General features: G+C 46.0%; 2 protein-coding genes and 1 pseudogene across 5 annotated transcripts; 2 read left to right on the forward strand and 1 right to left on the reverse strand.

Annotated features, from left to right (window-relative positions):
* Positions 1 to 1,669: 1,669 nt before the first annotated feature.
* LOC132542129 (transcription initiation factor TFIID subunit 9-like) lies at positions 1,670 to 4,869 on the forward strand (annotated as a pseudogene).
* A 242-nt stretch (positions 4,870 to 5,111) lies between these two features.
* SAT2 (spermidine/spermine N1-acetyltransferase family member 2) lies at positions 5,112 to 7,357 on the reverse strand. 3 transcript variants are annotated; one of them, XM_007522215.3, is made up of 6 exons: positions 7,159 to 7,355; positions 6,957 to 7,008; positions 6,749 to 6,832; positions 5,791 to 5,892; positions 5,600 to 5,640; positions 5,112 to 5,465 (listed from the first exon to the last, which is right to left on the reverse strand). In XM_007522215.3, the coding sequence occupies exons 1-6, from the start codon at positions 7,222 to 7,224 to the stop codon at positions 5,298 to 5,300; spliced, it is 513 nt and encodes a 170-aa protein (XP_007522277.1). In that variant the 5' UTR covers positions 7,225 to 7,355; the 3' UTR covers positions 5,112 to 5,297. The 3 variants fall into 3 exon arrangements, with proteins under 3 accessions (XP_007522277.1, XP_016043712.1, XP_016043715.1); XM_016188226.2 differs by having other exon boundaries at positions 7,216 to 7,352; XM_016188229.2 differs by lacking the exon at positions 5,791 to 5,892 and having other exon boundaries at positions 7,159 to 7,357.
* A 2,450-nt stretch (positions 7,358 to 9,807) lies between these two features.
* SHBG (sex hormone binding globulin) lies at positions 9,808 to 19,098 on the forward strand. 2 transcript variants are annotated; one of them, XM_060204317.1, is made up of 8 exons: positions 9,808 to 10,023; positions 10,313 to 10,401; positions 10,861 to 11,050; positions 13,331 to 13,492; positions 14,885 to 15,044; positions 15,181 to 15,317; positions 17,403 to 17,604; positions 18,706 to 19,098. In XM_060204317.1, the coding sequence occupies exons 1-8, from the start codon at positions 9,913 to 9,915 to the stop codon at positions 18,852 to 18,854; spliced, it is 1,200 nt and encodes a 399-aa protein (XP_060060300.1). In that variant the 5' UTR covers positions 9,808 to 9,912; the 3' UTR covers positions 18,855 to 19,098. The 2 variants fall into 2 exon arrangements, with proteins under 2 accessions (XP_060060300.1, XP_007522295.1); XM_007522233.3 differs by having other exon boundaries at positions 9,812 to 10,023; positions 17,400 to 17,604.
* The last annotated feature ends 1,338 nt before the right edge of the window (positions 19,099 to 20,436 follow it).

The following is a 20,436-nucleotide window of genomic DNA, read 5'->3' on the forward strand; positions in this document are numbered from 1 at the left end:
TACACATGCCACCTCCTCCCTCTTTCCTTCCTTTAATTAAAAGCCATGGATTACTGTGTTAACTGTAAAACTCCAGCAAACATTGCTCAGCTTTTCCCTTCTCTCTTACTGCTCTAAAGTGCCTGCAATTTACCTCTGGAAAAATGTACATTGTAAAACTTATGACCAAACAGTCTGTTGGTAAAAATGTAACTATGGATTGTCTTGCTCTGTGTTTGGGTTAATGAATACCCTAAGCCTTCCTCCTGAGATGTGGTCTATATCTACCTGCTTTTTCTTTCAATAAATAAATTGTCCCACTGAGGTTTTCCCAGGGCTGACTGCTTGTCTCCCTGCGCACTTTGCCCTTGGCATGGCACTCTGAGCTACCTCAGGACCCCCAGGGGCCGCTTTTGACCTCTATCTCCCAACTGCCGGGGGATGGGCAGACCCAGAGCAAGTGGGCATTTATTTATTTATTGACTAAAGACAGTCAGAAATCAAGGGAAGATAGAGATGGAGAAAGACAGAAATACCTGCAGCCTTACTTCACCACTTGTGAAGCTTTCCCCCTGCAGGTGGGGACCAAGGGCTTGAACTGTATCACTCTATCTGAAAAAGTTGGCCCAGAGCAGTGGAGCCCCAACAATGACACACAAAAAAATTTATATTAAAAAAAAAAGAAAAAAATGATCAAGGGTCAGTAACAGTTCACTTAGCTAGTGTGCTGCTTTGCTATGTGCACAACCCAGGTTCAAGCCCAACCCTCAGTACATTGAGAGAAGCTTTATCTTTCTCTCTTATTTTGTTTATTTATTAGAGGGAGAGAGGGAGAGAGAGAGAGAGAGAAAGAACTAGACATCACTCTGGTACATGTGCTGCCAAGAATCCAACTCAGGACCTCATGCTTGAGAGTCCAACACTTTCTGCACTGCACCACACCCAGACCACATCTGTAGTCTTTTTTTTTTTTTTTTTTTTTTTTTACTCTTTGCCTCATCTCTCTGTCACTTTCTATAAAAAGAAATGTTCTGGGAGTCGGGTGGTAGCACAGTGGGTTAAGTGCAGGTGGTGCAAAGTGCAAGGACCTCTGTAAGTAAGGATCCTCGTTCTAGCCCCTGGCTTCCCACCTGCAGGGGAGTCGCTTCACAGGCAGAGAAGCAGGTCTGCAGGTGTCTGTCTTTCTCTCCCCCCCTCTGTCTTCCCCTCCTCTCTCCATTTCTCTCTGTCCTATCCAACAATGAGGACATCAACAACAACAACTACAATAAAAAGGGGGGCAACAAAAGGAAATAAATAAATAGATATTAAAAATAGATGTTCTGAGTTTAATCCCCATCATCACACGTGCCAGAGTGATGCTCTGATTGTTTCCCACCCCCTATATATATATATATATATATATATATATATATATATGGAGAATTTTTAATATGGTGAGCTTGGCATCTGGACCTGTGGTGGTGAGGACCATGTTGTTTCTGAACATCCTTATGCCGGTCATTATGCTTCGCGCCATGGCACTTAACCCACTGCACTACCGCCTGACTCCCAGCTTCTGAACATCCTGTTCACCAATACACCAGGGGTTAGAAACACAACTCTAGGCAGAGAACTTGCAACAAGATCAGGACTGAAATACATTAATGTGGTTGATTTAGCTCAAGATATCTGATCACCACTTATGATCATGGAGTCTGGCTAGATGGCTTCTCCCAAGAGCATGCAGAAAGATGTTCAGATGATGGCACAAATCTTGAAGGATATGGAGATTACAGAATGTGAGCCAAGAGTTATAACTCAGATGTTGAAATTTGCCTTCTGATATGTAACCACTATTAGACGATGCAAAGATTTATACAAGTCATGCTAAGAAAATTACTGGTGCAGATGTTGTGCAATAGCAATTCAGTGTCATCAAGTCAATCTTTCACTTCTCCCTCAAGAGATTTATATATTATTGGATATTGCAAGGCAAAGAAATCAAACCCCTTTGCCATTGATCAAGTCATATTCATGCCCTTGGTTGCCACCTGATAGATATTGCTGTTTGATTGATCCAAACTATAGACTTGTCTTTACAAAAAAAAAAAAAAAAAAAAAAAAACAACTACATCCTCAGAAAGAATAACAGTTTCAAGGTTAAGTGTTGGTTCGGTTACTACTAGGCCAAGTACCCCTACACTTGGCACACTAACGCCACAAACCATGTCTGTTTCAGCTAAAGCAAGGTTTCCATTGTCCCTTACAGGGCAAAGGTTTACAGTTCAGATGGCTACTGCATTGGCCCCAGCTGTAGAGGCAGCAATTCCTGCAACATCAGCTTTTCAGTTTTTTTTTTTTTTTCCAGAGCACTGCTCAGCTCTGGCATATGATGGTACATGGGACTGAACCTGGGAACTCAGAGCCTCAAGCATGAGGATTTTTTTTGCCTAACCGTTAGCTGTGTCCCCAGCTCCAGAATGTTTTTATTTTTCTATTATTATTATTATACTTTTTGGGTTATTGCTGGGGCTCGGTGCCTGCACTATGAATCCACTGCTCCTGGAGGATATTTTTTCACTTTTATTGTCCTTGTTGTTTATCATTGTTGTTGTTATTATTATTGTTGTTATTGTTGTCATTGTTGGATAAGACAGAGAGAAATGGAGAAGGTGAAGATAGAGAGGGGGAGAGAAAGACACCTGAAGACCTGCTTCACCGCTTGTGGAGTAACCCCCCCTGCTGGTGGGGCAGAAAACATTCTTATTACCACAAATATGGTGTCATCACAAAATACTGTCAATGAATAATCCAATGCCTTAAAAAGAGTGAAAATGATGATAAATATGATTATGATAATACGTAACTTAACTTTGATGTATATAACATGTATTGGTCTCCATTGTATTGAGATTATCATGCATGCTAGATGTTTTTAAGTTCTGTTTAGAAAACTTGAACGGGGAGTCAGGCAGTAGTGCAGAGGGTTAAGCGCAGGCAGGTGGTGCAAAGCCCAAGGCCCATGGTGCCGTGTAAGGATTATGGTTTGAGCAACCGGCTCACCTCTTGTAGTGGAGTCGCTTCACAAACGGTGAAGCAGGTTTGCAGGTGTATATCTTTCTTTATGTATATAGCCTAAGTTTGTGCCCCACCACCACATCGGAGGTGTTACGGTGCTGGAAAAAGCCCTGGTGTCTCCATGTCTCTCTTTCCTCTTTCTGCTCGGTCTCACTGAATGAAAAAGTGGCCTGGCAGTGAGTGGTAAAATCGGTATGGTCTGGGTCAGTTTTTTCAGATAGAAACAGAGGGGGTTCAAAGTTAACCCAATTACCAAATAATGTGATGATAACATTAACTATCGATTGTCTTTTTGAACCCTAAGACAGCAGGAACCTCACATCTCCACTATAGAGCCCCTACTTCCCCCAGTCCTGGAACCCTTGGATAGGGCCCACTTTCCCGTATGCATCTCCCAATCCAAACCAAATAATACTGCATCCGCCGATCACAACCTAACCAACGCAACGATTGCCACCACAACATGCTTCACCTCAGACTGTGTCCAGAGACTTCACGTGTGGAATGACAACCCTTCAGCTTCATTACTCAGGTGAGACCTTTCCTTTTATAGTACACTCTAATTTCATCTCAGGTAGTTCACTTTCTAACAAAGTCCCATAACCTAGATATACACCAGTTTCTGTGAGAGAGAGCTTATGTTCACACGTACCTATAAACTACTGCAAAATATATACCTGAAAGCAGAAGTACACTAGAGTTTGCAGTGATTACCTCCCTAACACTTCCTCTCCACTATTCCAAGCTTGGGATCCATGATTGCTCAACAAATTGTTTGGCTTCGTATGTTAACTCTCTTTTCAATCACCAGGTTCCAGATGCCACCAGGATGCTGGCCAGGCTTCCCTGGATTGAAGACCCCACCAATGTGTCCTGGAGCTCAGCTTCCCCAGAGACACACCTTACTAGGGAAAGAGAGAGGCAGACTGGGAGTATGGACCGACCAGTCAATGCCCATGTTCAGCGGGGAAGCAATTACAGAAGCCAGACCTTCTACCTTCTGCAACCCTCAACGACCCTGGGTCCATGCTCCCAGAGGGCTAGAGAATGGGAAAGCTATCATGGGAGGGGGTGGGTTATGGAGATTGGGTGGTGGGAATTGTGTGGAGTTGTACCCCTCCTACCTTGTTTTTGTTCATTAATCCTTTCTTAAATAAAAAATTTAAAAAAAAAGAAAGAAAGAAACAGAGGGGGTGGGAATAGATATCATAATGGTTATGCAAACAGACTCTCATGCCTGAAGTTCTTAAGTCCCTAGTTCAGTCCCCTGTACCACCATAAACTGGAGCTGATCAGTGCTCTGGTAAATGAGAGAGAGAGAGAGACAGACAGACGGACAGACAGACACTACAGAACCAAAGCTTTCTAAAGTGTGGAACTTCCCCCAGATCAGTAGAGGCCAGTCTTGAACCTGGGTCATATGCATAACAAAACAGGTCTCCTATCCAGGCAAGTTATCTTGCCAACCCTGATTTTGTGACTTTTGGGGAAAAAAAAAAAAAAGTACTAGGTAGCTGAGCTAATTTTTCAAAGCTGGAGCAAGCCCAGTGAGCCTGATAAATCACCACCAGGTGGCAGCCTCGGTCATCTGTTGCTTTGGTGGAACTGCCTCAGTCTTAGCTTCAACACAACCCAATCCCGTTATTGGAGGCTTGTACCTGAGTCTTGAATGTCACCAGTGCACCCGATGTACCTCCAATGCCCCTTGCTCTTTTCTATAACCCAAAGGCCAAAGCCAAAACATTGGCCACTGTGCCTGAACATCATTTAGAACCCACTTTACCCTCGGACACACCATCTGCTGACCAGAAGAGCCAGGACAGTTGCTAGTGATTATAGCAAACTATTTTTTTTCTGTTGCTTGTTCATCTATTTTGTTTTTGTTTTAGAGAGAGACACAGAAGGCAGAGAGAGAATGAAAGAGACCACAACACTAAAGCTTCCATCAGTGTGGTGGGGGCTGGGCTCAAACCTGTATCGCACACATGACAAAGCAGCACACTATTCACCTGCGTTGTTTTGCCAGCTCTGAAGCTTATCTGTTATCAACTCTCTAGCCAACACCACATCAGCACAGAGTAATTTCATTTATTTTTCACCTTCAAGAATTAGGTGAAAAGACCCCTCTCTCAGTGCTGCTCTTTCTATACTTTGGGAATATTCACATTCAACCCTTCTTTCAGGCAAGTATCTGTGGAGATACATTTTTCAGGAGTGCTTGACGTGGTAGGGGAGAAAGAGATCCTCAAGGAATGGTATCACTTTCCTGCCAACTCCCTCATTGCCTCTCCTTCAAAGCGAAAGGAATGCCAGCCCTCAGCTTCCGTCAAATCTTGGGCTCCTAGGCTCTTGTATAAACCGATGGCGTTTTTGTTCCAATCCAGGACTGTCAGGCGGAACTGGGTGCAGCCCTTGTCTAAGGCGACCTATGGAAGAAGATGACATTTGATTTTGGGGGGGTCAGAAAGGAAAAGGGCTCTCACTTTCTTCTCCACCCAGGTGCCTCTCATGCACCTTTGCTTTTCCAAGGCTGAGCAATGAGTCCCACCCCTCTCCTCACCTCAGCCACCTTCCTGATTATCTTGGTGCCAATCCCCTGACCTGTTGTGAGAAAGAGACAGAATGAAGGACTGCTTGAAGATGAGTTGAAGGGGATCATAAAAGGTCATTGGCTTGGCTGACAGGGCAGGGGAGAGAGGGGCCTATGGGTTGCTTTTCCTACCCCAGCCAGTCCCAGCCTCTGTCAAGTACCCCGATATTCCGGCATGACATAGATGTCTTCTAGATAAATGTTGCGTCCTTTCCAAGTGCTGTAGCTGAAGTAATACAGCCCATAGCCCACCACATGGGGTTCTGAGAAAGAAAAAGAATTATTATTTTATCAAACCGTTGGGTGTTTAGGGACTGCTGAGGATGATTGAGGAGGATATCTCTGAGATCCCAATATCCTTAAAAAAAAAGTGAGGTGCTGGGTAGTGGCTCACCTGGGGCCCACATGTCAACATGTGCAAGAACCAGAGTTCAGGTCCCTGGTCCTAATCTGCAGGGGGGAAGCTTTAGTGCTGTAGGTATCTCCCCTTCTCTGTCTCGTTCTCACTCTCTCTGTCATTCCCTCTATCAAAAAGAAACAATGAAAGAAGGCAGGGGAGATAGTTTAATGGTTATGCAACAGGACTCACATGACTGAGGCTCAGGTTTAATCTCCTGCACCACCATAAACCAGAGCTGAGCAGTGTTCTGGTAAAATAAATAAATAAATAAATAAATGTAGAAAAGAAAGGGGGAAAAAAAGGTTGTTTGAATGGTGGTGCAGTCCTATAGGCATAAAGATCAAGCGACAACCCTGGTTGTAATAAATAAAAAAATGATCTAACAGTGGCACACCCTTTCTACGTGCAAGAAAGGATCAGGATTACAGCCCCCAGTCCCCACCTGCAAGGGGGTATTTTCACAAGGGGTGAAGCAGAGCTACACGTATCTTTTTTTTTTTCTCTCTTCCTCTTTGTCTCCTTTCCTCTCAATTTCTGTCTCTATCAAAAAATAAATAAAACATTAAAAAATATTTATGGATGAATGAGAGGAGAGAGAGCCAGAGCATCACCCTGAAACATGCGTTGCAGAGAACTGAACTTACCACCTCAGTGTTCGGGTCCAACACTGCCCACTGCGCTACTTCCCAACTGTGAGCGCGAGGTCCCAGGATTCTTACCCTGTGACTCCATCGGCGTGGGAAGAATCTCTGCTACCAAACAGTGATAGAAAGGATTCTCTCCAAAGCCATCAGCTATCAGGGCTGCAGAGATGAGGAGTTGTGACAAAGAGAGAAAGGGGGCCTAGGTGTGTGGCCCGCTTGGAACAAAGCCAGGGAACCCAACCCTCGCCACCCCCACCTCCACCCCCAGGACCCAGGTTCCCACCTTCTTCACTGATCTTCACTTGATCTGACAGTTTCTCGTACTCCGCTAATTCCTGGGGAGAGAGGCTGGATTAAGGCAAGAAGACCCCACTGCTCCGGGGGCTGGACCCCAGGGTGCTCTTCTCCCCCTGCTCCCAGCTGGCCTGCTCCAGCCGCGCCGCCGAGCCCCTCTAGGACCCCGGTTTCCGACCCGCAGCCTTCACCCGAATCAGTCTCAGGATGCTTCCACAGTCTCCCTCCTTGGCCTCTCGGATGCTCACGGAAGCCATGCCGACTCCCACTTTCGGTCTGCGGGAACCGGAGCAAAGTCGCTGGTACCCTTTCAGGGCCCAGAGAAGCCCGGGGGAGCAGAGGGTGCGGGCGCCGCCGCCAGGGGACTAGAGGGCCGGCCTGCGGAGAACCCTCCTCACGGCCAGGGGGCCCCCAGCCGCCAGCCAATCAGCTTGCAGAGGAGGCACGACCCCGCCCTCTAGCTCTGCCCCCCTCTGCTGGGTCTTGTGACTCAGGGACTTGGTGGGCAGGGGTCAAGGCTGAACTGCATGCTTTCACAGCTGTTGTTTTTGGATGTCCTCGACTGGGCTCAGGAGCATCCCTCTATTGCTTTAACTGAAATACGCAGTGATTTCTGTTCTACGCTTCACTCCTAGCCACTCAAGCTCCCCTAAACACAAGTGAGAGCAGAATGCAGAGAGAGAGGGGAGGGGGAGAGAGAGGGAGAGGAAAGAAAAACAGCTGGCTTGTGGTGGTGCAGGAGATTGACCCTGGGGCCTCAGAGCCTCAGACATGAGAGTCTTTTGCATAACCATTAGCTGTCTCCCGGCAGTATTTATTATTATTACCACCAGGATTATTGCTGGGGCTCATTGTTTGCATGATGACTCCACCACTCCTGGTGGCCTTTAAAAAATTATATATATATATAATTGGGTAGAGACAAGAGGGGGAGGGGAAGATAAAGAGGGAAAGAAACAGACATCTGCAGCCCTGTTTCACCACTCATGAAGCTTTCCCCCAGTAGGTAGGGACCAGGGGCTTGAACCCGAGTCTTTTATTTGATAGAACAAAGAGAAATTGAGAGAAGAGGGGGTGATAGAGAAGGAGAGAGGGAGAGAGAGAGACATCTACGGTACTACTTCACCACTCATCAAGCTTCCCCCTGCAACTGGGGACCAGGGCCTTGAACCCAGCTAATGGTTCAACTGGTGAACCACCACCAATCTCCCAATGTTTGCTGCTTTGTTTGTTTGTTTTCCCAAAGCAGTACTCAGCTGTGGCTTCCAGTGGTGCAGGAGATTGAACCTGGGACCTAGGCTGCCTCCAGTACTGAAAATTGTTTGCATACCTTTATGCTATCTCCCTAGTCCTAATATTTATTTTTATTGTATTAATGTATTATTACCAGAGCACTGCTCAGTTTACGGTGGTGCTAAAGATTTAACCTGGAGGGGCCAGGCGGTGGTGCACCTGGTTAAGCGCACACATTACAGTGCACAAGGATACGGATTCAAGCCCCTGGTCCCCACTTGCAGGGGGAAAGCTTCCTGAATGGTGAAGCAGAGCTGCAGGTGTCTCTCTGTCTCTCTCTCTCTTTATCTTTCCCTCCCCTCTTAATTTCTCGCTGTCTCTATCAAATAATAAATAAATAAAAATTTAAAAAAAGATTGAACCTGGGACCTTTGGTGTCAGAGGCATGAAAGTCTTTTTGCATAGTCATGATGCTATCTCCCCAGCCTCTTATTTTTTATTATCTTTATTCTTTTTAATATTTATTTATCCCCTTTTGTTGCCCTTGTTATTTCATTATTGTAGTTATTATTGTTGTTGTTATTGATGTCCTCATTGTTGGATAGGACAGAGAGAAATGGAGAGAGGAAGGGAAGACAGAGAAGGGGAGAGAAAGACAGACACCTGCAGACCTGCTTCACTGTTTGTGAGGCGACACCCCTGCAGGTGGGGAGCCGGGGGCTGGAACCGGGATCCTTATGCTGGTCCTTGCGCTTTGCACCACGTGCACTTAACCCGCTGCGCTACCGCCAAACTCCCCATCTTTATTTTTTAGATAGAGAGACAGTAAGGCAGAGAGAGGGTGAAAGAGACCACAATATTAAGACTTCCTTTACTGTAGATTGGGCCAGGCTCAAACCTGGGTTGTGCACATGGCAAAATAGTACATCATCCAAATGAGCTATTTTCATGGCCCAAGGACATTTGTATTTTAAAATGGGTCAGGGAGAGGGTGATTGATGCATTTGTTATTAGATGATAGGGCCCTGTAATATAAATGGATAGAGATGTTTGGGGTCCTTTCGTATTCACTAAATTACACTCTGAGACAGTACCTCTCAGTGAAACCACACCTCAGAGGCTTGGGAAAATGCTCAGGGAGGAACACAGAGCAGATACGAGGGCCCTGCTTGAAGTATCTCTATTACTCCTTACCCACAAAGAAGGTATTGTTTTTTTTTTTTTTTTTTGCTTTATAATCTTTTTCACATTTTAAAGATAAAGACACAAAAAAACACAAGGGTAGAGTGACTCTCCCACAGCTACCCAACTCAGAATCTGGGTAGCTCTCAGCTCTAGTACTGATGGAGGATGCCACTTGGGAAGCAGTGCAGGTCTGTACCAAGCCCTCAGGCCTGTGGAGGTGGGCACCCTCATCAGGTGGAGGTGGGAGTGCATGGGGGTTTGAAAAAATCCTAGTCTGGCTGTAGAAAAGGAGAGGGAAAGTGGGGTGCTCTCTTCTAACTCCTAGTAATCTTTCTCACCAGTGGGGGAAGGGAATGGAGGGACTCTGTCCCTTCTATCATCTGTCCCCAATAGGTCAGTGCCCCAGTTTCCTGCCCCCCTGCTTCTCCCCGGGGCAACCTTTAACCCTCCAGCACCCATGCCTAAGGCTGCCTGCTGCCAGGCATTCTCCCCAGAGTTGTGAGTCACAGAGAAGACTGAAGCTGACCATGGAGAGCAGAGGCCCACTGGTCACATCTCATCTGTTGCCTCTGTTGCTCCTGCTGCTGCTGCCTCACAACCACCACAGATGGGCCCTGGGACAGATTCCCTCCACCCAGGTACAAAAGTTGGGTTACCCAGCCCTTGTCTGTGTTTTTTAGTTTTATTTTATTATTACTTTTAGTTTCTTTATTGAGGGATTAATGGTCTACAGTCGACAGTAAAATACAGTAGTTTGTACATGCGTAACATTTCTCAGTTTTCTGCCTGTGATGTTAAACTTGCTACACTGTGGCTCTGCTCTTTGCCTTTCTTACCTTCTCTAGCTGTATAGTAATGTCCTTACCCTTGGCATGTCTCTGGCATATTCTCACTCACTCCAGCTTGTTTATCTTCTCTTTGTGATAGAGCCAGCCGACTCCTGCTATTCACCTCAGCAATGGCCCAGGACCAGAGCCTGTTACCATCATAACTTTTGAAATCGCCAGGATCAGAAAGTATGGGGTTGACCTAAGCCCTTGGCCCTGATCTTACACCCTTCTCTATCAGTTCTTATCTCTCCTTCTCTTCTTTCTTTTTTTTAAATATTTATTTATTCCATTTTGTTGCCCTTGTTTTTTATTGTTGTAGTTATTATTGTTGTTATTGATGTCGTCGTTGGATAGGACAGAGAGAAATGGAGAGAGGAGGGGAAGACAGAGAGGGGAAGAGAAAGACACCTGCAGACCTGCTTCACTGCTTGTGAAGCGACTCCCCTACAGGTGGGGAGCCGGGGGCTCGAACCGGGATTCTTAAGCCGGTCCTTGCGCTTAGCACCACTACTACATGCGCTTAACCCACTGTGCTACCGCCCAACTCTCTCTCTTTTATCTTTCTCACTCCCTGAATTGTACCTCCCCCGACCCCACACAGGCCATAGAGGGCACGCACAGACCCCTCCTCTTTTCGTCTTTCAGAACCTCCTCTTCCTTTGAGCTTCGAACTTGGGATCCTGAGGGTGTGATTCTTTATGGTAATCGCAACTCAGACAATGACTGGTTTATGCTGGGACTTCGTAATGGCAGGGCTGAGATCCAAATGCACAATTACAGGGCCCAGGTTACAGTGAGTGCTGGACCCCAGCTGAATGACGGCAAGTGGCATCAGGTAAGCCAATCTGCTCCTCAGAGGAGGGCTGTCTTAAGCTGGTCTGAGAAAAGGGACCAAAATTGGGGGTGTGGGTAGATAACATAATGGTTATACAAAGATACTATGATGCCTCAGACTCCAAAGTCCCAAATTCAATCCTCCATACCACTATAAGCCAGAGCTGAGCAGTTCTTTGGTAAAATACAAAACAAAATAAAAGAGAGACCAGAATTGCTAGTGGGCTCCACTGTCATTTTAAGTTGGCAACATCTCCATAAAGTTGTTGTTGTTGTTGTTTTAGTTTTATTTATTTATTTATTATTGGATAGAGACAGAGAGAAATTGAGGGTAAGGGGAGATAGAGATGGAGAGATACAGAGAGACACCTGCAGCCCTGCTTCACCACTTGTGAAACTTTCCCCCTGCAGGTGGGAACCAGGGGCTTGAACCCGTGTCCTTGTGCACTGTAGTGTGTGCTTAACCAGGTGCGCCATTTCCTGGCCCCTGTTTTTTTTTTTTTTTCTGCTGTTGTTGGATAGGATAGAGCCAAATGGAGAGAGGAGGGGAAGACAGAGAGGGGAAGAGAAAGACAGACACCTGCAGACCTGCCTGTGAAGTGACTCCCCTGCAGGTGGGGAGCCGGGGGCTTGAACTGGGATCCTTGCACTTTGTACTATGTGTGCTTTACCGGTGTGCTACTGCCTGGCCCCCCTGTTGTTCTTTTTATCATTATTATTGTTAATTTATTCATTAGAGAGTGAGAAAACTGGAGTATCGCTCTAGAAAACACAGTGCTGGGGATTGAACTCAAATGTTTATGCTTGAGAATCCATATAAATCAGTTCTGGCTTAGCGGTCCGAGAGGTGGCACAGTGGCTAAAGCATTGGACTCTCAAGCATAAAGTCCTGAGCTCAGTCCCTAGCAGCACATGTACCGAGTGCTGTCTGACTCGTTCTGTCTCTCTCCTCCTATCTTGTTCATGAATAAATAAATAAAATCTTAGGGGCCTGGCGGTGGCACACCTGGTTAAGTACACACATTACAGTGTACAAGGACCCAGGTTAAAGCCCCTGGCCCCCACCTGCAAAGGGAAAGCTTCACGAATGGTGAAGTGGGGCTGCAGGTGTCTCTCTGTCTCTTTCCCTCTCTATATCCCCTTCCCCTCAATTTCTCTCTGTCTCTATCCAGTAATAAATAAATAAATAAAATTAAAAACAACAACAACAAATAAATAAATAGGGAGTTGGGTGGTAGTGCAGCAGGTTAAGCGCGTGTGGCGTGAAGCACAAGGACCGGAGTAAGGAGCCCGGTTCGAGCCCCTGGCTCCCCACCTGCAGGGGGGGGGTCTCTTCACAAGCCGTGAAGCAGGTCTATAGGTGTCTATCTTTCTCTCTACCTCTGTCTTCCACTCCTCTCTCCATTTGTCTCTGTCCTATTCAACAGTGATGACATCAATAACAACAATAATAACTACAACAATAAAACAACAAGGGCAACAAAAGGGAATAAATAAATAGTCTTTTTTAAAGAAAGTTCTGGTTTATAGTGGTGTAGGGGATTGAACCTGGGATCTCTGACATCTCAAGCATGAAAGTCTGTTGTGTAAACCGCTGGGTTGTTTTCCCTAATCCAAGTTGTTATTCTTTTTTAAAAAATATTTATTTATTTATTCTCTTTTGTTGCCCTTGTTGCTTTACTGTTGTAGTTATTATTGTAGTTGTGATTGATGTCATCATTGTTGGATAGGACAGAGAGGAAGGGAAGACAGATGGGGGAGAGAAAGACAGACACCTGTAGACCTGCTTCACTGCTTGTGAAGTGACTCCCCTGCAGGTGGGGAGCCAGGGGCTCAAACCGGGATCCTTCCCCTGTCCTTGTGCTTTGCGCCACCTGTGCTTAACCTGCTGCGCTACCACCCAACTCCCCAAAGTTGTTATTCTTGTTCCCATTTTTTTAAATTAATCTATTTTTATCTGATTGGACAGAAAGATATTGAGAAGGGAAGGGGAGACAGAGAAAGAGAGACACATGTAGCTGTGCTTCACCATTCATGAAGCGTCCTGCCTACATGTGAGGATGAGGTGAGGGGAGGGGAGTGCTTAAGCCTGGGTCCTTGCACTTGGTAACATGCGCAGTCACCCAGCCCCTGCTCTCATTTTTCAAGGGGAATTCTGAGATGCAGTAGCTATACTAAATGAGCCTAAGATGCTAGTTGAACCTTACGTGTGTGTTCTAGACTTTCTCCAGCAGAAGTGGCAGAGGCACGCCCCTGTTTCTGATTCTCTTCCCTCCTACAGATAGTGTTGAAGAGCCATGAGGACACATTGCTGCTGAAGGTGGATGGGGAGGAGGTGCTTTGCCTGAGACAGGTCTTTGGGCCTATGACCAATAAATCGGAGACCATCCTGAATATTGCGCTGGGGGGACTGCTGTTCCCTACCTCTAGCCTCCGTTTGCCGGTAACTGCATCCCACGGGGCAGAAACTATAACCAAAGCTATATGGTCGTGGAGGTCCATGCACTTTGGAGGCGAGGGGATGAAAGAAAACTACATGGATGAAGGGAGATGGCGTAGTGGTTGTGCAAAAGACTTTCATGCCAGAGGCTCCAAAGTCCCAGGTTCATTCCTCAGCAGTGCTCTGGTCTCTCTTTTTCTGTGTCTCTGTCTCTTGTTGGGAAGAAAAAGAAAAGAGAGAGCAAGGGAGAAAAGAAGGAGAGACAGAGAGAGAAGAGGGAGGGAGGGAAGGAAAGAAGGAAGGAAGGAAGGAAGGAAGGAAGGAAGGAAGGAAGGAAGGGGGCAAGTGGGCCAGCCAGGCAGTGGTGCATTTGGCTAAGTGCACATATCACTATGTGCAAGGACAAAGGTTCGATCCCCACTCCCCACCTACAGTGCGAATGCTTCACAAGTGGTGAGTCAGAGCTGCAGGTTTCTATCTCTCTATCCCCCTCTCCCCTCTGAATTTCTTTCTGTCCTGTCAAAGAAAAAAAAAAAAGGAGTCGGGCGGTAGTGCGGTAGTGCAGTGGGTTAAGCGCACGTGGTGCAAAGCTCAAGGACTGGCAGAAGGCTACTGGTTCCAGCCCCCGGCTCCCCACCTGTAAGGGAGTCGCTCCACAGGCTGTGAAGCAGATCTGCAGGTGTCTATCTTTTTTTTTTAAAAAAAAACTTATTTATTTATTCCCTTTTTGTTGCCCTTGTTTTCATTGTAGTTATTATTGTAGTTGTTATTGATGCCATCGTTGTTGGATAGGACAGAGAGAAATGGAGAGAGGAGGGGAAGACAGAGAGGAGGAGAGAAAGATAGACACCTGCAGACCTGCTTCACCACCTGTGAAGCGACTCCCCTGCAGATGGGGAGCCGGGGGCTCTAACCGGGATCCTCACTCCGGTCCTTGTGCTTTGCACCGCGTGCACATAACCCACTGTGCTCCCGCCCGACTCCCAAGTGTCTATCACTTTCTCCCCTTCTCTGTCTTCCCCTCCTCTCTACATTTCTCTCTGTCCTATCCAACCACGACGGCATCAATAACAACAATAATAACTACAACAGTAATAAAAAAGACAACAAAGGCAACAAAAGGGAAAATAAATAAATAAAATTTTTTAAAAACTTAAAAAAAAAGCCGCCAGGAGCAGTGGATTCGTAGTGCTGGCACTGAGCCACAATGATAATCCTGGTGGCAAAAATAAGAGAGAGAGAGACAGAGAGAGAGACAGAGAGAGAGAACGAAGACTGCATGAGGGTAACCAATATTTGTCTTCTAGAGAGAAATAAACCACTGTGGGGAAGGCTGGGACTGGGGTTCAGAGGTCCTGATTACCATGTCCTCACTGGCTTCCCCACCCGCTCCAGCTGGCCCCTGCCCTGGATGGCTGTCTGCGCAGAGGCAGTTGGTTGGACCCCCAGGCCCAGATGTCAGTCTCCACGCACGCTAGCCTCAGAAGCTGTGCTGTAGAGTCTCGGCCTGGGATATTCTTCCCTCCGGGGACGCACGCAGAATTCAGTCTTTATGGTAAGGCTATTCTTCCCTACATGACCAGCTTCATGCCTACTTTCCCCCTCCCACTGTGAGCCCCTTCCCACTGTGAGCCACCCTGACCTTGAGACCTCAGAGAGGTCCTTTCTCCCCACCACATCCCCGCCCCCAGACATTCCGCAGCCTAGTACAAAGCCCTGGTCCTTCTCTCTGGATCTGGAACTCCGGCTGGCAGCAGGCACCGGTAACCTCCTTACCCTGGGGACTCTGAGCAACTCTTCTTGGCTTAGCCTCTACCTCCAAGATCAAGTAAGAAAGGGCTGCTACCTATTAAATGCCATCTGGGATCCATGGAGGTTGGGTAGGTGGGGTCCCAAATGTCATAATCAGGAAAATTTTAGGGTGGAGGTAATAGATCTGAGACATGTACCTCCTCCTCCTCCTTCTTTTTTCCCCTCTCTTTTCTTTTCTTTCTTTCATTTTTTATTGTTGTTGTTGTTTTTACTAGAGCACTGCTCGATGCTCAGCTCTGGCTTATGGTGGTGCAGGATATTGAACCTGGAACTTCAGAACCTCAAGTGTTGAGAGTCTTTTTGCTCTCTACCCCTACCCCATAGCTTCCTTTCTCTCTCCTCTCCTTTCCTTTCCTCTTCTCTCCTCTCTTCTTTTTTATTGTCATGACGATTGTTAATGGGGTTTTGTGACTGCACCATGAACCCACCACTCCTGGTGGCCATCCTCCTTTTTTTTTTACTTTCTTTTTAAAAAAATATTTATTTATTCCCTTTTGCTGACCTTATTGTTTTATTCTTGTAGTTATTATTGTTCTCATTGTTGTTGGATAGGACAGAGAGAAATGGGGAGAGGAGGGGAAGACAGAGAGGGGGAGAGAAAGATAGACAGACACCTGCAGACCTGCTTCACCGCTTGTGAAGCGACTCCCTTGCAGGTGGGGAGCCGGGGTTTGGACCTGGGTCCTTGTGCATGTTAACATGTGCACTCAGTTGGGTGTGCTACTACCCAGCTTCTCTTTCCCTTTTCCTTTTTATTTCCTTCCTTCCTTCTTTTTTTAATTTTAATTTTTATTTATAAAAAGAAAGCATTGACAAAAACCATAGGGTAAGAGGGGTACAACTCCACACAGTTCCCACCACCAGACCTCTGTATCCCATCCCCTCCCCTGATAGCTTTCCTATTCTTTATCCCTCTGGGAGTATGAGCTTTCCTATTCTTTATCCCTCTGGGAGTATGGTCATTATGAGATGCAGAAGGTGGAAGGTCTGTCTTTCTCTTCCCCTCTCTGTCTCCCCCTCTTTTCTTGATGAACAACAAGGGCAATAAAAATGAGAAAAATGGCCTTCAGGAGCAGTGGATTTGTAGTGCAGGCACTGAGCCCCAGCGACAACCCTGGAGGCAAAAAAAAAAAAAAAAAGCTAGTGGGAGTCGGGTGGTAGCACAACGGGTTAAGCCATGTGGTGCAAGCACAAGGACCAGGGTAAGGATCCCAGTTAGAGACCCCCCCCCCCTGGCTCCCCACCTGCAGGGGAGTCATTTCACAAGCAGTGAAGCAGGTCTGCAGGTGTCTATCTTTCTCCCTCTCTGTCTTCCCCTCCCCTCTCCATTTCTATCCTATCCAACAATGACATCAATAACAACAACAATAATAACTACAACAGGGGAGTCGGGTGATAGTGCAGTAGGTTAAGCGCACATGGTGCAAAGTGCCAAGAACCGGCTTAAGGATCCCAGTTCGAGCCCCTGGCTCCCCACCTGCAGGGGAGTCCCTTCACAGGTAGTGAAGCAGGTCTGCAGATGTCTATCTTTCTCTCGCCCTCTCTGCTTTCCCCTCCTCTGTCCATTTCTCTCTGTCCTATCCAATAACAAAGACAGACAACAATAATAACTACAACAATAAAACAACAAGGGCAACAAAAAGGGAATAAATAAATAAATATTTAAAAAATAACTACAACAATAATAAAACAAGGGCAACAAAAGGAAATAAATATTTAAAAATAAAATTAAAAGATTTGAACATTTAAAAAATATAGCTAGTATGGAGCTGGGGAGACAGCATAAGGGTTATGCAAAAGATTTTCATATCTGAGACTATGAGGTCCCAGGTTCAATCCTCAGCAGCACTGTAAGCCAGAGCTGAGCTGTGCTCTGGCAAATATATATATATAATATAGATTAATATATATATATATATTTGTATGAGTGTATATAGAGAGTGAATCCAGGAGAATTGAGGCAGGATTTATATGATGGGGATGGCCAGTAGCTAGAGGCAGAATTAAAAGGCTAAGGGTAGGGCCACAAGAATGAATGAATGAAATGAATGTCATTCTTTCCTCCTCTACCTCTATCCCTATGCCACACACTCTGAAGAAGGTGGTGCTATCTTCTGGATCAGAAGCCAATCTAGATCTGCCCCTGGTCTTGGGACTTCCTCTTCACCTGAAACTGGATGAGTCCAGCGTGGTCCTGAGTCAGGGGCAGGAGAAGACCCTTGCTCTGCCTCCCTCAGGACCTGGCTCCTTCCTCAACCTTTGGGTGCACCCACAGGGGCGTCTCTTCCTGGGAGCTTTGCCAGGTAAGAGTGTGATGATCAAGTTCCAAGCACACCCTTGGAAGTGGTGAAAGGGAGGGGAGAAGGTGGGAAGGAAAATTTGGAGAGGGAGTTCTTTGTTTGTCAAAATATAATGTGGGCGGGGGAGAAAATAAAGGTTATGCAAAAGATGTTCATGCCTGATGCTCTAAAGTTCCAGGTTCATTCCCCCACATAATCAAACCAGAGCTAATCAGTAAAAAAAAAAAAAAAGGGGGGGGGAGGGGAGGGAGCCCAGGTGGTGGTACACCTGGTTGAGTGCACATTTTATACTTTTCAAAGATCCCCAATGGTCTGGGAAGTGGCGCAGTGATAAGGCTTTGGACTCTCAAGCATGAGGTCCTGAGTTCAATCCCCAGCAGCACATGTGCCAGAGTGATGTCTGGTTCTTTCTCTCTCCTCCTATCTTCCTCATTAATAAGTAAATAAAATCTTTTTTAAAAAAATCCCGGTTCAAGCCCCCAGTCTCTACGTATGGAGGCAAATTTTTTTTTTAAATATTTTATTTATTTTGTTATTGGATAGAAATAGAAATTGAGAGGGGAGGAGGAGAGAAAGACAGAGAAACACCTGCAGCCCTGCTTCATCACTTGTGAAGCTTTCCCCCTGCAGGTGGGGACTAGGGGCTTGAACCTGAGTCCTTAAGCACTATAATGTGTGCACTCAACCAGGTGTGCCACCACCTGGGTCCCTTGGAGGCAAAGCTTCACAAGTGGTGAAGCAGTATTGCAGTTCTTTCTCTCTCTCTCTCTCTCTCTCTCTCTCTCTCCCTCCCTCCCTCCCTCCTCCCTCCCTCTCCCTCTCTACTTCCTCTCAGTTTCTGTCTCTACCAAATAAATTAAAAAAATTACAAATAATAACTATAATAAAAAAGATAAAATGTATTAGGAAGCAAACTAGTGGGAAGTATATTAGGGAACAGTACACTGCTGCTGTTGCCACCACCTCTAGACGGGACAGTGTTTCTGAGGAGGTGAAAAGAAAATAGCTAAGAGGGACTGGTTTCAAAAACTGAGTTTGGAGCGTTGGAAACAAGGAGAGACTTTCTGAATCCAAGCCATCCTAATATCTGAATGCCCCCTCTAGGAGAGGTCTCTTCTGCCTCCTTTTGTTTGGACAGCCTTTGGGTACAAGGCCAGCAACTGGACATGGACCAGGCCCTGGGCAGAAGTCAAGACCTCTGGACTCACAGTTGTCCTGTCAATTCAAGCAATAACACTGGCACTGCACATTGACTTCCTGTCTAAGAATTCCTTTTGAGAGTCATCAAGATAACTCACCTGGGAGTGTGCCTGCTTTGCCATGTGTGTGACCCAGGTTCAATACCCCAGTACACCACGTGGAAATGTTACAGCGCTAGGGCAGGTTTTGGTATTATCACATCCTTCCTTTTGTCTCTGTCTCTCTCTGTGTCTACAAAAGTCGGCCTGGCAAGTGAAGTCCCAGTGATGGCTAAATAAATAACCTTCTTTGAAAGTTCTTGTTGTCACCTACTTGTTTATGTTTTTCCTTTTTAAAAAGATTTTATTTATTAATGAAAGATAGGAGTAGAGAGAGAAAACCAGATATCACTCGGGTACATGTGTTGCTGGGGATTGAACTCAGGACTTCATGCTTGAGAGTCCAATGTTTTATCCACTGCACCACCTCCTAGACCACTCACCTACTGGTTTATACAGCAGATATATTTTTGTGCGTCTCAATTAACCAAGCATTATGCTTGGTATTGGGTTATATCGATAAACAAAACCAACCAATTCTTCCTCTCTTAGTGATCATGAAAGCCCATTGCTCTGCCAGTTGAACCATTTTTCTAGTCACCCACTATTTTTTAGTCTTTGCATGCTTGAGGTTCCCAGTTCAATCCCCAGCTCCGCATGTATGAGAGTGTTCTCTGGCTTTTTTTTTTTTTGCCTCCAGGGTTATTGCTGGGGTTCAGTGGATTCACAACAAACGCTAGAAGAAGAAGTGGATTCATGAATCCACTGCTCCTGGAGACTATTTTTCCCCTTTTGTTGCCCTAGTTGCTTTTATCATTGTTGTGGTTATTATTGTTGTTGTTATTGATATCATTGTTGTTGGTCAGGACAGAGAAATGGAGAGAGGAGGGGAAGACAGAGAGGGAGAGAGAAAGACAGACACCTGCTTCACTGCTTGTGAAGCGACTCCCTGCAGGTGGGGAGCCGGGGGCAGGAACTGAGATTCTTACATCGGTCCTTGTGCTTTGTGGTATATCTCCTTCTTTTTTCTTTTAATTTTAAAAAATATTTATTTATTTCCTTTTTGTTGCCTTATTGTTGTAGTTGTTACTGTTTTTTTATTTTTTTTATTTTTTTAATATTTTTATTTATTTATTCCCTTTTGTTGTCCTTGTTGTTTTATTGTTGTAGTTATTATTGTTGTCATTGTTGTTGGATAGGACAGAGAGAAATGGAGAGGGGAGGGGGAAGACAGAGAGGAGAGAAAGACAGACGCCTGCAGACCTGTTTCACCGTTTGTGAAGAGACTCCCCTGCAGGTGGGGAGCCAGGGCTTGAACCAGGATCCTTATGCGGGTCCTTGTGCTTAGCGCCACCTGCACTTAACCCGCTGCGCTACAGCCCGACTCCCAGTTATTACTGTTGTTGTTATTGTTGGATAGGACAGAGAGAAATGGAGAGGGGAGGGGAAGACAAAGAGGGGGAGAGACAGACACCTGCAGACCTGCTTCACAGCCTGTGAAGCGACTCCCTCTGAAGGTGGGGAGCCGGGGGCTGGAACCGGGATCCTTCTGCCAGTCCTTGTGCTTTGCACCACGTGTGCTTAACCCTCTGCGCTA

This window comes from Erinaceus europaeus, chromosome 12 (assembly GCF_950295315.1).
Source record: "Erinaceus europaeus chromosome 12, mEriEur2.1, whole genome shotgun sequence".
NCBI classification, from domain to species: domain Eukaryota; kingdom Metazoa; phylum Chordata; class Mammalia; order Eulipotyphla; family Erinaceidae; genus Erinaceus; species Erinaceus europaeus.